The following is a 17,042-nucleotide window of genomic DNA, read 5'->3' on the forward strand; positions in this document are numbered from 1 at the left end:
TGGTAATTGCAAGACAGTGAGTTTTATTCGATATATAAAAAATAAATACATTTTCTCTTTGTTCTTATGGAAGACTTCTAAGAAAGAAGTCATGAAATATTAACCCTTACAAATAGTTAGAACTATTTAAGAAAGAAATTAAAGAAATAAACTTGGATCCACTGGATGCTGATGTCTGGAAGGTTAAGGAGAGCCAGGGTGAAGAAAGTAGTGAACATTTGAGCACATGTACAGGTCCAGGGGAAGAAGCCAGCAAAAGACAGCTTGAAATTCAGAGAGAGTACAGACAAAGGTTCTGCAGAACACTGGGTGGGGGTGGGGCTGGCCTTAAAAGCGAGGGGCTTTCTCCTCTAAATCAGGAGAAGCCCCGAGACACTTGAGGCGTGAAGGAGGGGAGAGGATGAAATCTGTGGCTGATGACCTCTGTCTTCTTAGCACAGTGCAGTGTGAGGGGACGTGGGCTGTGGGGCAGGTGGGACTACAGAAGGGACGCAGGGGAGCAGAGCCACTGGGGACGGGGGGGTCAGCTGGTGCCCGGAGCCAGAGGAAGACTCAGTAGGCAGAGAGTTGAGTGGCCTTGAACAGGGTCTCCCTGGTTAGGACTGAAGGGTTTACAGCCCCAAAGGAATAATCCGAGATTTTCTTCTCCACCTCAATCTTTCCTTCTCCTCCTATTTAAGAGTCTTTAGAACTGTGAGAAGCAATACCTCTATCTGAATGTACCCCATTTCCCCACTAGAAGCAGAAAAAGGAAAAAAAAGTAAAAATCAGGTAAATGTGTAAAACTGCACACAGGCACACATCACACACACATTCAGCCTGGATCATTTTATTTAAACTTCTGAGGAACAGACGACTGTGTGCGTGTGTGTGTGTGCGCGCGCGCGCGCACGCACGCGCGTGCAGAAAAATGTAAAATCATAGATGATGATATACTGTAATACTCAGAAATAGCCTTTAGACATCTGGCTTAAAGTTACAGAATACTCTGTTATTATATCTTGCCCTTTTTTAATCACTTCAAGTAAAATGTTCATTAAATGTTGTGGTTATATATATTTTAAATAATTGTCAGAGAAGTAGAAACATTTCTCCTGCCTTTTAAACACGCTGATCCTTGGTTTGTCCCCTTTCAAAGGTGACTAGTTGTGCCTGGGTACCTGACAGCTGCCAGCTGTTTACTGGGAGCAAATGCGGTGTCATCACGGCCTACGCAAACAGGCTCACCAACAGCACGGTAGGCCTGGGGCTCACGTCGCGGCCCAGTTTGGGATTTTCCTGTTCGTGAGGGGAAAAAAATGCTTATGAAGTATAATTCGTTTGTAGAAGATTAACTGGAAATGTTTGCACTCTAATCTTTTGTTCTTTAGTCTTTTCTTCACACAAGCTCTTAAAATATAAAAGGTCATGTATCTGACTCTTCAGGTTTATTAGGATCACAAAAATTTCTGAAAATGATTATAAAGATCTTATTTTTAAGATGTCACAGACAGATGGCATTTTGAGTCATGATCTCTTTTGTAATGATACTTCTTCATGACATTGTGATGCTCCTTTGCGTGTATTCTCGGTGTCGACCTGAATGTCTAGGAGTATACCACAGGATTCTGTAAAATTTGGAAACCTAGAACGTCTAATATTTAACCTACCTACAGCCTCTGGACTGCAGCAAAATCCAAATAGCCCATTTTGATTTTTAACACTTTCTGAAAGAAATTTATTTTAGCCATTTGCTGAATTTCCGGGATTTGAAAATTAAATTATAAAGCAGTCAAGTGAAGAAAAGACATATTACGCAATACTTATTTTTAATTTACTGTTGTTCTTTCTTGAATCAACTCTCTGTGGTGCTGTTGAGGGTAAGTAGCAAGTTTAGGGTAATAATTCAGTAATTACTTTATTCTAGAACTTTCTTGTTTCTTGTGCTTTCTGCTTCACTCCCACCCCATTGCAGTTTTCTTTCTTAGATTATTAAATATGTTTTACTGGGTAAACTGGTCTTGCTAGCATGGGGTGATGCTAGGTTCCTCTTACTTCTCTGTCCAAGTTTATTCCCTTTTAAACTCTTGTTAAGGTTTTTTGCCATGATTCTTGGGGTATAAATATGACCATAATAGTGTTTCTGTCTTTTAGCCTAAGGGACCATTAAAATGCTTGAAGCAGGTATAATTTGATCTAACCAGTATTGTAGGAAGCCCACTGTGCACCTACCAGGAGCAACACTGGGGCGTATGAGCCTGAGGCGGGTGTGTCCAGCCCAGAGGCCGCTGTCGTGGTGCAGGTGGGCCATGGGGGTGGCTCTTCACAAGAGATGGGCATGTGCGGGTTCTCACAGGAGAGTGAGGTATGTGCCCCGAGAACAGTTTGCACCCAGGCTGGAAGGACACCAGAGAGGGGCCGGATGTCAGAAAACCTGACAAGTTACACTTGGGCTGGATCGGAAAGGATCAGTTTCCTAAGTAGAGAAAAGAGGAAAGAGTGTTTCAGGCACAGGAAACCAGCAACATGACAAGAAAAGAATGGTGACTTGGGGGGTGGAAAATACTTGTATGTGTAGTTTAGGGTCTGAAAGTGTGGGAGGAGAAGTCAGAGCCGGGGAGAAGGGGCCTGGGGTAAGTTCTTTTATACCAGAACAGCAAGAATGATGAGGAAGCAAGCAGAGAAGCATCTGAGCTCTGGGAATGTCTCCTGTTCGCTCCCAAAGGCCTACAGTGGATGTCAATTTATATCATCTCTAATATTGACTGCTGACAGCACGTGTGTCTTCAAAGCTCACCCTTCGGTTTCCTTCTCCTCCAAACATATTCGGAGCCCCGCCGCTACAGCAGTTGCGTGCTTGCACACTCAGATGACTTTGCACCATGACTCCTGTTTAGAAACTAGCTTCCTCTACTCTTTTTACTTTTCCTTTTGTTTTTGCCAACCCTTTGAACAGCCTGTGCTTGGTTCTTCCTTCCATTCTTACTATCCTTTAAGGTCTTTTTTTTTTTTTTTTTTTTTAATGTTTATTCTTGAGAGAGAAAGAGAGAGCACACACGCACGCATGAGCAGAGGAGGGGCAGAGAGAGAGGGAGACACAGAATCCGAAGCAGGCTCCAGGCTCTGAGCTGCCGGCACAGAGCCCGACGCGGGGCTCGAACTCACGAACTGGGAGATGGTGACCTGAGTTGAAGTTGGACGCTTAACCGACTGAGCCACCCAGGCGCCCCACTATCCTTTAAAATCTTAATTGTATACTAACACAACGTGTAGTGCAGATTAAAAGATGAAATTGTCAGTACAGGAGTAATTGTGCACAGCATAGCTTTGAATGTAGCAGATGGGAGTCCTCGCTGTCACAGTGTGAATACAGAAAGACGTGCTTCTTTTGCTTTTGAAGTCACTAGAAGCTTGGGAAATCTTATGTTGCTTACACTTCCATAGTTATATATTTACCTGTAAGTAGATTTTTCAGCTTTATTTATAAGGGTTTTCTTTTTCTCCCAAGGATACTAGTATTAAGTAATCAAGTCATGAGATTAACAGTTACAAAAATGCATGTTAGCTATGTGGTTTTAGCACTGTTTTTTTTTGAGGGGAGGTAACATGGGTTTTTGTCGATGTTGTTGCTGCTTTTCCTCAGGGACCCCCTCACCATTTTGGCACCCCCGAAAGCTGCATCGTGACCAGGTGCCTGTGTGGTTAGCAGGAGACGCCTCGTGTCTCCAGTTTCTGTTCTCCCAACCCGCTGACTGCCGGGGTTCTACAAGTATTTATGTTCTCATGGGAGGTAGCTTTAACACCGACAAAAGACAGGCTCCCCGAGGGCCATGCAGGGTGTGACCAAAATAGTTGTTAGGAAATATTTTCAAGAGGGTCTTATGAAATACATTCCTTTCCTAGTGAAGCATATCTAACCGAACCACATAAGCCTTGTAAGTTTCTGTTGATTCTCCCAAGATAGTCTTCTAAAATGTATTCCACGTAAGGGTGCATGAGTTGACTTGTTAGAAGGAATTATCTATAAGCTGTTTATAGATTAGAGAAGAATGCTAAAAGTGATAACTGATTTTAAAATAATTGCTCTTGAGTCCGTTTTTTCACTAATTAACTAGTATGGCCACATGATCATCATGTAAGCGAACACCTGTATTTCTGTTCTCTAAATCAGTGGTGGCAGGAGAATAAATATGAGGTTTATCCGAGATAGTTTTATGCCATTCAAGAGAAATTTTTAAATGAAGTAGGCCATGATTCCTGTTCTGCTCATGGAAATTATTTTCTGACCTGTTAGGGAATCATCTAGTAACACTAACTCTTACAGTCATTTTAAAGTGTAAAATCTGTAAAATTATCAAAAACCACTATAGGGGTCCTATGCTGTGTTTACCCCATAAATATTATTCATGATCATGGGGTACACACACACACACACACACACACACACACACACACACGCATGTGTGTGCAATGAAACCATCCAAGAGCTAACACATTATCATAAAACTCCCAAGTCAGAGATGTAAATAAGCAGGGGGGAGCTCTGGCCTTGAGGGCATTGTCAGTTCTGGAGTATTGACCCTGTTGTTGGACGCTTTTGTGAGAGGAATCAATAACAATACCCAGGGACTGAGCAAGCTGGGGAGTCCCACAGAGGCCCTTCTCCAAAGGCTGGTCCCTGAAGGGCTGCCCCCTAAGAGTGAGGATGAGTCCCATGGGACCACCTTTCGTGTGGCATTACAGCCTGGGTCACAATTCCCTGGGGTGTCCAGATCTCAAGACTTGACTTTGGCTACGGTGTCTGCAGACTGGTAGGATGGTCCAGGTCGTTCATTCTCTTCCACAGGTAGAGGAGCTCCTCCAAATGATTTTTTAAAATGTAGTCACAGATACATAAAACCAGGAACACGAATTTACAAGTAAGAACATGAATACGTGAAAAAGTTAAAGTTGTTATAATAAGAGAAATGCAATTCAAAGCAACCTTGACTGTTACAAAGGTTGGGAAATGTTCCGAGACCTGGAATGAGCAGTGAGTCACAGACTCGTGCTGCAGAGCCCAGGCAGAACAAGAAGGGGCCCGGGCCTTTCCGGACAGGGCATCCCTCGGGCCCAACTAGCCTGAAGCATGGTCTGAAAGGGCTCTGGGTACATCCCTTTGGCCCTGCAGACTCCTGGCCCTGTGGGAAGGGTCCCAGTTAGAGAGAGACGGGGGAGCTCAGACCCAGGACTTTGGCCCTTGTGGAAGTCACATCTCATCTCTGTGACTGTGTGTGATTGTGTTCGGTTGAAGGTCACGTGTCCCAGCTGAGCAGAAGCCCCTGCCACACAGTTGAAGTGGGTCATTCCAAGAAAGAATGTGGGCCTAGTATTGCCTGGGCACTTGATTCTTTAAGAGTAAAATATGTATTTTATGTGCATAAAACACTGGACTACATAGCACTTACAGTAGATGAGCAACAGCTAATATATCAACACAGATATGTTTCAAAAACAATGGTGAACAAAAAGGCAAGATGCAAAAGATACCTAAAGAATAATAACACATACTTAAAGTTTATCAACATGAAAACCAAACACCATGTTGTTTACGGTTATGGTAACATATGGTAGAACATATGGGCAATGTGGGAAACATAAATACAAAATTCAGGACGCTGGTAACTTCTGATGAGAGAGAAAATAAGACAGAACAGTATACAAACTATGCAATGTTTCATTTTTTTCCCTGTTTAAAAAATAAACTGATCAGATAAAATATTAAGATTAGTTTACCTGAGTGGCCAGTTAAATAGCTTTCTATTATACTTATCTACTTTTCTATATCCTTTGAAGTAAAATATTGAAATAATTTATGACAATAAACAGCTTAGTCTAATGAAAGCAAGAGTCAAACCTAGCAAAGACATCTGGCATCTGTGAGCCAACACAGACCTTGGAACATCAGTTTGCAGTCTTTCAAGTAGAAGACCAATCTGTAACTACGGACAAGTAATGGTATGGGAGCACATCACTGCTGGTGACCTCGTGAATTGGTACAATGCCTTTGGAAAGTACACTGTCAAAAACTAAAAATGCTCAAGTCAATTAAGACATTCTCACTGTATAAAATATTATAACACCATTAAAAGTCATTTCGAAGACAATAAAAAATGCAAAATGCTTACAGGAGAATTTAAACTACAAACTTTAAAATTATTTGTACGGCAATAATCGTACCTACAAAAATACATGAGTATTTGGACAAAGACCAGACAAGAAGACAAAAAATGAAAAGCATATTCATGAAATTATGGGCAATTAAAACTTTGATGATGTTTAATTAGTTTTACTCTTTAGGACAAAGTTGAACTGAAATGGATTGAAAAATGATATGCTTGAGGGGCGCCTGGGTGGCTCAGTCGGTTAAGCATCTGTCTCTTGATTTGAGCTCAGGTCATGATCTCACAGTTCAAGGAATCGAGCCCTGTGTCAGGCTCTGCACTGGCAGCATGGAGCCTACTTGGGATTCTCTCTCTGTCTCTCTGTCTCTCTCTCTCTCTCTCCCCCTTCCCTGTGCATTTTCTCTCTCTCTCTCTCAAAATAAATAAACATTAAAAAAAAAGAAAAATGATATGCTTGAAAGTTTGAGTCACTTCAGTTTTTTATTTTTGAGATACAGTACTAGGGAAACTTTTGTCATGGTTTTTATCTTATACTTTACTGAATTTCTTAAATTTCAGCCTTCAGAGATAGAAATGGAGTCCCAGATACATCTCTATGGGCACACAGAAGAGATAACCAGCTTATTTGTTTGCAAACCCTACAGTATAATGATAAGTGTGAGCAGAGATGGCACCTGCATCATATGGGATTTAAACAGGTACAGAAGGAAGGCTGTAACTCCAACGCAGCTGTTTTTAATGTTTCAGTTCTTACTGTGTGAAACAGATGCACTATAATAATGTCTTTACCAGAGTGCCTGGGTGGCTCAGTCGGTTAAGCCTCCAACTTTGGCTCAGGTCATGATCTCACAGTTTGTGGGCTTGAGCCCTGCATCGGGCTCTGTGCTGACAGCTGGGAGCCTGGAGCCTGCTTCAGATTCTGTCTCCCTCTCTCTCTGCCCCTCCCCCACTTGCTCTCTGTCTCTGTCTCTCAAAAATAAATAAACTTTAAAAAAAATTTAATAATATCTTTACATTATAATAATTTTTTTAATATATGAAATTTATTGTCAAATTGGTTTCCATACAATACCCAATGCTCATCCCAAAAGATGCCCTCCTCAATGCCCATCACCCACCTTCCCCTCCCTCCCACCCCCCATCAACCCTCAGTTTGTTCTCAGTTTTTAAGAGTCTCTTATGCTTTGGCTGTCTCCCACTCTAACCTCTTTTACATTATAATAATTTTAAACACGAAATACAACCTTTACTTTATAATCTAATTGAAATCAAACAATCAGTTAAGAACAAAGTTAGGAATGCCTTCTGAGTAAAAGGTCCTTATACTGAGGAAAGGAATTATACAAGTAAGAGAATATAATTATATTTAATGATCATATGCAAATTTACATCTTTGTCTTTCAGGTTGTGCTATGTACAAAGCCTGGCAGGACACAAAAGCCCTGTCACAGCCGTCTCTGCCAGTGAAACCACAGGTGACATTGCCACTGTATGTGACTCAGGTGAGTGAGCCCTGAAACCAGAGCCCAGAGGTCGTTGTGCTAACAGCATTCAGCTAGTTCCTTCCATCGTAGGTGAAACTGTTGGATTACATCTCTCAGGTCCCTTCCAGATCCAAATACTTTGGTAATAGCATATTTGTGTATTAAAATACAGTGAGGTCCAAGAGTGAGCTCATCAGTTTAGGCACCAATTTATGCAAAAGTTAGTATTATCATAGTTTAAGTCTGTTTCTGATATATGTAAGATTGCATTTGAGCACATGTGTTAAGCAAATTATTATTACGTAAATTAATCTGAATTTTCTTCGCTTTTGTTTTCCTATCCTTTTTTGGCTTCTGCTTTTTAACTACTAATAACTTCACTACCTTCCTCCTAAGTGCAAAGCATCAGCCAGTGATCAGTTTTGAATATATTTCTTCCAGTTCCTGAGAACAACATTATAGAATAACAAACGGAGGCATAATTTGCCTTAAAATTTGCATGACAAAGTTAGATCTCCTAATCAGAGGTCTTATTTTTAGTTTTGGTTTTTTTCAAGTATACATGTTGTAAAACTTGAGGAAAGAACAGTTGGAAAATTCATAAATTTTCTGTTTGCAGATCTTAACATTGAAAGGATCCTTTGACAAACTGTCTTTTTCTGCCCACTCAGTGTAGAGGATCTTTGACATATCTGTAGTGGGTGATCCTCTATCCTTTGCTTGCATGTTGTATATCGTTTGTTTCTTTCTCTTTTCTTTATTTTATTTATTTGGAGAGAAAGGGAGTGTCTGAGAGGAGGAGGGGCAGAGAGAGAGGGAGAGAATCCCAAGCAGGCTCTGCACTGTCAGCACAGAGCCTGACATGGGTCTCCATCCCATCAACCATGAGATCATGACCTGAGCCAAAATCAAGAGTCAGACACTTAACCGACTGAGCCACCCAGGCGCCCGTTTGTTTTTTTCCCGAAACCAAATGTATGCTGTCTTTGCAGACACCAAACAGCTCTCTAATCCTGTGCCATCACCTGGGTGCCCCAACAATGCAATTTAGTTCTGACACAAAGTACTTGAAGTTCTTTAGCAAATTTGGGAATTCCCAAGACCCCCCCACCAGGTTCAATAAATATCTAAAACAACTTACAGAACTTAGTAAAACACTATACCTAACTACTGTAGTTTATTATAAAGAATAGAAATGAACAGCCAGATGAAGGATATAGGGTGAGATCCAGAGGGTCTGTCCTTGTGGAGTCAGGGTGCACCCCCCCTGCTGGCACAGGAATGTGCTCCCCAACACGGGGAACTCTCCTAACCCTGCTGTTGAGGGGTTTCTCCGAGGTTTTGTTATGGAGGCACAGTTGATCAAATCATTGGCCATCAGTAGGTGATTGAGCCCAACCTTCAGCCTCTCTCCCTGCCCTGGAGGTGGAGAAGTACTGTTAATTCTAACCTCCCAACCCCTCCCCCCACCTTGGTTTTTTTGGCGACCAGCCCCCATCCGGAAGCTGTGTAGGGCCTGCACCCTAGGAGTCAGCTCATTAGCATACAAAAGATGGTAAACTACAAGGGTTTCAGGAGCTCTGTGCCAGGAACCTGGAACGATGACCAGATACTTATTTTTTTATTATGCTACAGATATCTCTTGGAGTTTTATTGTTGACTTTACAAAACATTCGTTAATTCTTGTATTCAAGAAAAGTAATATCTTCAGTCATGCTTTAAAGGTATCAGATGAAAGCATTTGCCAGTGTTAGCATCCAGTTATAAAATAATGTCATGGAAACATTTTTATTTCCTAATCATCATAACTGAGGGGAAAGATTTTAAACAGTTGACGTTGATAATCCAAGTGTGGGCAGATGATTGATGACTTTGATAATTGTTCTTCCTTGATTTGTACATTAGCAGCTTTTAGTATGTCATATCAAGAAGGAATCTGGGGGAATAATATAATGATTATTTATATAGAGTTCTCTACTTTCTTGTTTTGGCAACATTTGGAAGTTAGGACTGACCTTAGGGAGCTGAATTTTGTAAAGTTAATTACTTTCCGGCTGCCAGTAGTGATTTATGTCTGTGATATTATATCAGCTAGTCATATGGGAACAAGAAACAAAATTACTTTTGCTGCAATTACTAACTCACTGGAAGGCTATTCAGGTGTCCCTAGGTAGCACACAGCATAACAGAGTAATGGCTAGAACTTTTTTTTCCCCCCACTTTGAACAAAAAGGCCTTCTCTACTTTTTTTAAGTCTCTTGGTACATATATAAGAGAAGTCATAATAAGAATTTGGTATAAAGAGAACATGATGAAAATAATGATTTATAAAAGACAGGCCAAATTTATGTTTAGTAACCCAAACTGGGCTTCTATTCTTAATTCCAAGAAGGGAAAAAAGTCATCAGATGTAGCCTACCAAAGATCTTCACCCTTTAGTGAGTACCATCCAAGTAACTTTAAAAATCAAAATTTTAATAAATATATGTGTGTGTACGTATAGATGTTACATGTGTGTGTATGTACGTTTCTGTGTGTACACGTTACACATACATATATAAAATTTCTGTATCGGGGCTGAAGTTCCACATGCAAGCTCTTTACCCTTGATCATAATTCCCCAGTCCTTATTATGGGATGTGGTTTTTATAGTGATGAGAAGTGAAATTTATTAAACTATGTAAATGTTATAACAGATGGCTTCTGCATTTTTTAAAATCATTCTGCCACTGGATCAACATATGTGCCTTTTAACTGGGGTTCATAGCCTGGTCATGTGGTGCCAATGGCGTTAGAGAGTCAATATTATGAAATTCAGGGTATTCAGTGACTCTCCAATTTATTTTAATCTCGGGGAAGATGTATAGGAGGAATATTTTTTTTTTCAGGAATGCCCAACTTTCTCTTAGTTGATGTGCTGAATTCAATTCTATGTGAGAGCATCTGGTAGTGAGTAAAGGCCTCAGTTTGGCTGTGTACTGTCTTTGGCAGATGAGTAGTTACTTGGTTTTGTGGTAGCCCCACGTGCTGGGTAATCCTCTAGGGTAATTCTTTGCCTATTAAGTTCTGTACCATATTTCATAGAGTCCAGGACCACATTTAGATTTTTTGTTCTGAGGGACTAAGCTGTGCAGAAGCTATGGATTACATGGAACAATCAACGCCTACATCAGTACCTTCAATAAATCTTCTAACCTGACTAGTAGAAGTCTGGTTGTTTTATTTTTCAAATCTTTTATCAAACACTAAATTCAAAACAAAGAGTGAAATAAATGTCTACTCAAGGAAAAAATGAGTTTATCGTCTACAATTGTATTTCTTTCGTATACTGAATCTGTAATCTCCCCTAATCAATGGGAAGTCTTAAGTAAAACCCGGCCATTTGTTCATCTTTTTTCTCTACATATGTGATAAGTATATTTAACATGATAACTGCTATTTAAGCCATTTAAAAATATGTAATTTGGTGGCATTATCACATCCACAGTGTAGAGCAGCTGTCACCACTGTCTACTTCAAAAACCTTTTCGTCACCCCAAACAGAAACTCTGTAACCATAAGTGTTCCTCCTTGCCCCACAGCTTCTGGTGACCACCCTCCTTTCTATCGCTAGGAATTTGTCCATTCTAGATACTTTATGTAAGTGGAATCATACACCATTTGTCCTTCTTCGTCTTGTTTATGTCCTTTATTTCACTTAGCCTGATGTTGAGGCTCATCCATGTTGTAACATGTATCAGAACCTCATCACTTTCATGGCCAAGCAATGTTGCTGTGTGTGCACCTACCGCATTCGGTGTGTCCGTTCATCTGTGTGCGGGAGTTGGGCTGTGTCCACTGCTCGGCGGTCGGGAACAGTGCCGCGGCACGGAAGGCGTTGGGTTTGTGGTATTTGAAGGTCTTCAGCGTATCTTTACATAAAGAAGTATTTGCACAGTTTGTTTCTTTGCTATAAAATATGAAGTCTATGAAATCTTGTCATTGCCTTAATAAAGGAGAAAGTTAAATTCTGTACTTGTTTTGCTAGTTCTAATGGAGAGATAAAATCAAGTGTAGTAACCCTATGGCATCCAAACTTTATCAAGCCTCTTAACCTCTGTCTTGATCAGCTTGAGAATATTTCTCCCAAGAAGGCTGGGCTCATCATCCTGAGGCCCCAAACCTGCAGCCCCATTTTTATAGAGGATGGGGAGCACTGATCCCCTCTCGAAAACTATGGAAAGTTTTGTTACTCATGGTCTTTGAACAGGGAGAATTAGTTTAATAAGTCATTGATTTACAAGATTCATTGTGAGAATTAGATTTCTTTTTTTTTCTTTAAGAAGTAGTTTTTGACTCAGCTAAGTTTTATTGTAACTTTTTTTCTCTTCAAGTTCACATAAGTCACTTCTTATAGATGGTTCCACAGAATATTTTCATTTGTTTTTGGAGATTGTTTAACTCTCTAGGTACTTTCAAATTCAGACTTGGCAGTTCGTATACTAAAATATTACAATTACACACAGATACATGATTAACTTACCTGTTGCTCTCTATTATACATTAATATTTTTATTTCCCCACCGGTCATTGTCACTAGGTAAATACACAGAGCTCTGTGTGACTTATAATGTAGTAATTTTATTTATACAGACTTCAGTCATGACTTCCCTGTAAATTTTATCACTGACACAAACCAGCCTGGTGCACAGTGGGGGTGGGGGGGTCTGGGACCCAGGGCGCGGGGTCCTGGACACACCCACACTCTGGTGACCTGCCGAACGATTTTGGTGTTCTAGCTGGTGGAGGCAGTGACCTCAGACTCTGGACAGTGAATGGGGACCTCGTTGGACATGTCCACTGCAGAGAGATCATTTGTTCTGTGGCTTTCTCTAACCAGCCAGAGGGAGTATCTATCAATGTGATTGCCGGGGGATTAGAAAACGGAATTGTAAGGTAAGAGGAGTTTTCGTTCTCTTTGTTTGCTCTTGTTCATAAGGACACATCAGTTTCAAAAATTAGGTTTTTGGTTTTTTTTAATTTTTAATGTTTACTTTTAAGAGAGAGACAGAGACAGAGAGAGAGTGTGTGTGAGCAGGGGAGGGGCAGAGAGAAGGGGAGACACAGAATCCGAAGCAGGCTCCAGGCTCTGAGCTGTCAGCACAGAGCCCGACGCGGGGCTCGAACCCACGAACTGCGAGATCATATCTAGGCATGTTAATATTTAATATTTAGAGATTTAAAATCACCTTCAGACATAGGTTCTTTGCTTATTCCTATTTTATTTATTTATACATTTTCTTACTGTGTGTTTATTTTGGAGAGACAGAGCATGAGTGGGGGAGGGGCAGAGAGAGAGGGAGACACAGAATCCAAAGCAGGCTCCAGGCTCTGAGCTGTCAGCAGAGCCGAATGCAGGGCTCGAACTCACAAACCGTGAGATTATGACCTGAGCCAAAACCAAGAGTCGGACACTCAACCGACTGAGCCACCCAGGTGCCCCATATTCCTGTTTTATTTTTAAATAACAAACTTAGCTGTAATGTAGTTTTGAAATTGTGTATTATCTGTGAAAATTTACCAAGTTTTCTTACTCCCACATATACCCCCTGCAAACTTCCCAGAAGGAACTACAGTTAATTGTTTATTGTGTTTCCTTCCAGATGATTTTTAACAAATAAACAAATATTTAGGACTTTTTAGTGAAGGAAATTTTAGTTTGCATAATTAGATGATGACTTCTTCCCTCTCTAGGTTATGGAGTACATGGGACCTAAAGCCTGTGCGAGAAATCACATTTCCTAAATCAAATAAGCCGATTGTAAGGTAACCGCCCCCCCCCCCGCCATTCTTCATGATATACTTTGTGACTGTATTTTTGTTAGAGAGTTGTTAAAGCACACTGATGTGAAATATGTGATGACAGTCATAAACAGCTGACCATTTATCAAACACCAAGCTGACCAAGACCTTTTACAAGAGGAGACACAGTCCACATCTTCGTAGGGCTTCAAATCTGAGTTGGGAGCTCCAGTCTAACAGAAGACATGCTGGAAGAGTGCCCAGGGAAGCTTTTGAATTGTAGAAATGATGTCCTTTCCCTTTCTTATTGAAAATACCATAAGGATGACTGATAGCTGCAGGAGGATACTTGGTAATATTGATAAACAACCAGTTACCCTTTGTTGTACGAACACACTTGACCTTAAAAAATCAACTGGAAATCAGTCATTCAAATTCTACGTTATTACGTTAGTTTATTTTCAGTGCACTACATTTACCTTTTCCTTTTTCAGGGAAGTAAAATATCTCCCTAAAATAATCACCACTTGTTTCTATAAAGAGAACATGTGGCGTTGTTATCTTTTGTAAACTTTCCTGTACTCAAGTATTTGTTGTTTAAGTAATAAAGCATAAACAAGGCGATAAGAGAAAATATGCAAAGAAGGAACAGAATGCACTGCCCTCCTTGATCCTGATTTTCTTCCATATCACCTCGTCAGGATGAGCTTCACAAAGTTGTCAGCAGGGCAATTAAACTGTATTAGGATTACACTGGAAACCGGTGGGTTGTAAGCAGGCATTTCGTTGGGCTCTCTGCTCCGGTAAAGATATCTTAGCTTCTTTACACTGATTCCTGTGTGATCACCAGTCTGCAAATGCAATTTTAAGACATAACATACAGACGGGATTTCTTTCTGACAGCCTCACGTTTTCCTGTGACGGCCACCATCTGTACACCGCGAACAGTGACGGGACCGTGATCGCCTGGTGCCGGAAGGACCAGCAGCGCCTCAAACAGCCCATGTTCTATTCCTTCCTCAGCAGCTACGCAGCTGGATGAATGAGAGAGAACCTCGCTCCTCCAAAGCACTTTAGCTCCAAACTCGATTTGTAGACCTTCCCGGTTTTGGGGAGGTTGAACTTGAAGAAATGGATGACCAAACAAATCATCCAAATAACGATCAGCCCTCTTCACCTGCACAATATTCTGCAGCCTCCCAAGGTCCTAAGAGAACAGTTTTGTTCTAATTTAGTGATAATCCAGAGGGCTGTGTCAGTATGTCCCAAGCAACAAGATTCAAGTCTTACACGATAAATTAAAATCGTATCTTTAAAGTTTTTACCCATAAGCATAATCTAAAGAAAGGATTAGGGTCTCTGCTTTTTCTGTTATTCCAAAAGGGCCAGTAGAATGTCAACTGGTTAGCCTAATTATTTATATAAAATACTCTAAAAATTATATTTAAAAAGTTTTATGCCAAGATAATCCACCCTCCCCCTGAGAAGGAAGGAAGGAAGGAAGGAAGGAAGGAAGGAAGGAAGGAAGGAAGGAAGGAAGGAAGGAAGGAAGGAAGGAAGGAAGGAAGAAAGAAAAAATGAAAATTAATGAAAGGGATAAGAATCGTGAACTTGATAAGTGCTTTCTTTGAGAAGTAAATCACTCGGTCGGTGTCTGGGCACCGAACACTCTGTGGAACACGTGAATACTAAAACAGACCACTAATGAATCTCAATGTTAAGCAGTTTTTTTCCAGTTGCCTTCTTAGCTCAAAGTAGAACCAGAATTTTTTGATGGCCACAAACAAGAACACAAGTATCTTTGATTTCAGACACATTCTGTTTCTTCGTAAAACTCCTTAAAATCCAGAACACTAGATACTGGTGAGTCACTAAGATTTAAACACAATGATAATTATCTTAATATCTGCCATTTACCGAGCACTGAATACCTAACAATTTGCAATAGAAAGCCTCCACTATGCAAAAAGATGGCACAGATATCAATAATATATTCTAGGTAAGACATTTAATGTGCAGGGAGTGTCTTCTTCCACAAAACAATTTCAAAAGAAAAGGAGACTGCTTACTTTGTTTCCAACAGGACAGAGAGTAATTCTTACAGGAAACGATTTCCACTGTTTCTACTAACCAACGCTACCTGAGAATTCTAGAAGCAGTAGAAAAATCTAGGTATACACCTCAGAAAACTGGCACACCATAAACCAGAATTCCTACAAATCTCGGGATGGTCTAGCTCTACCAGATATTCCGGCTCTATTTTTACTTGGGGTGCTGCTTTATTGGCTTTGAAAACACTGTACAATAAGCTCAGTAATATGTCACCACGGGATAAAAATATGTATTCCTGCCTAAGAATAATTTGCGTGTTTGTTATGGAAATCTAATTCATATGGTGTTTACAGAACTACTTTTGTAACTTCCAGACTTTCTAAAACATTCTGCTTAAAAACTGTATAAAATACAATTCAAATGTCTCTGCTGTCGCCATAGATGCAGGAGACAAGCGGCCACGTATGCTTGTTATTCCCCGGACACGCTCACAGACTGCATTTAGATCACGGTTTGCACAGACCAGGTCTGCATTCTGAGGTCCAGAAGGTGCAGAGACAAGATTATTCCTATTCACGTTGAAGTGATCTTGCTTTGTTTAAAAAAAAAAAAAAAAAAAAAAAAAAATTGCAGCTATTGTCTGGCTTTCATTTTTTCTACCAAGAACTTTAAATTAGTCCCCTATTAGAATAGGGTTGCTACTCGGTCTTCTTCTTTTTTTTTTTTTTTTTTTAAGGCTGAATTTCATCATTTATTTAAAAAGAAAATATGCAAAATAACTGGTCTTGTTAAGAGTGCAATATTATATTTTTATGTAAAAATAAAAATTAATTTGGGGGGATTATTTATTCAGCATGAAACTTAATATGTGTATGTTTGAAACACTTCATAATGTGCATGTTGTAGTAAACATTTCTGTAAAACATCACAAGCTCTGTCATCTTTGTATACACTGCCACTTCAAACTGGGAATAAATTTCATAAAAATAGATGTAAAGACCTATTCTTTATACCATTTAAATATTACAGCCAGATCTCAGATTGGTGGCTTTTATTTTTTTGTAACCCATCTATGTTCTCTCTTTAGCTCTCCCATACACTGATGTCACTAAGAAATAATAACTTTCGTTTCTTAATTCCTTTCTTTATGAGAAATTTTACTTCAGCCTTTACTACCCTTAAATAGAGTTTAGGCAGACTTTTTAAAGAAAATATATCTGCCCCTCCCACCCCCAACAGCTGATCTATCACTAGAGCCTACTGCGTACATCCCTGTATCACTCGGCTAAGTGCTGAAGATACAGCTGTTCCCTGCATTCCTGGAGGTTACAGGCCGGTAGAGAAACGCGCTATCAGTAACATACGACGTCCGTAGATACAAAATACGGTAAGTGCCGTTAAGGTAGAGTGTAGGGTCCTCTGAGAGAATATAACAGGAAGAATTCAATTTAGATCAAGAGGATCTAGAAAAGCCTCTTGAGAAAGGGAAAGTTTTGTTGCAACCTAATGGACGAATCGGAATTTGACAGGTAAAGATGGGGGCAGATGTGTTCCAGACGGCACGTTTACCAGTGCCGGAGGC

At 40.2% G+C, this 17,042-nt stretch overlaps 1 protein-coding gene across 10 annotated transcripts in view; it reads left to right on the top strand.

Annotated features, from left to right (window-relative positions):
- LYST (lysosomal trafficking regulator) overlaps window positions 1–16,451 on the top strand; it is a 194,302-nt gene extending 177,851 nt beyond the window's left edge. For all 10 annotated transcript variants that reach the window (XM_086679617.1, XM_086679619.1, XM_086679615.1 and 7 more), the window contains 6 exons: window positions 1,139–1,237; window positions 6,702–6,841; window positions 7,548–7,645; window positions 12,406–12,562; window positions 13,361–13,432; window positions 14,312–16,451. In XM_086679617.1, coding sequence (XP_086535743.1) covers window positions 1,139–1,237; window positions 6,702–6,841; window positions 7,548–7,645; window positions 12,406–12,562; window positions 13,361–13,432; window positions 14,312–14,450 — 705 coding nt within the window. In that variant the 3' untranslated portion in view covers window positions 14,451–16,451. The remainder of the gene's footprint in view (window positions 1–1,138; window positions 1,238–6,701; window positions 6,842–7,547; window positions 7,646–12,405; window positions 12,563–13,360; window positions 13,433–14,311) is intronic.
- Window positions 16,452–17,042: the final 591 nt, after the last annotated feature.

Source organism: Puma concolor, chromosome D2 (assembly GCF_028749965.1).
Source record: "Puma concolor isolate L17-30 chromosome D2, mPumCon1.1.hap2, whole genome shotgun sequence".
In the NCBI taxonomy this organism is placed as follows: Eukaryota; Metazoa; Chordata; class Mammalia; order Carnivora; family Felidae; genus Puma; species Puma concolor.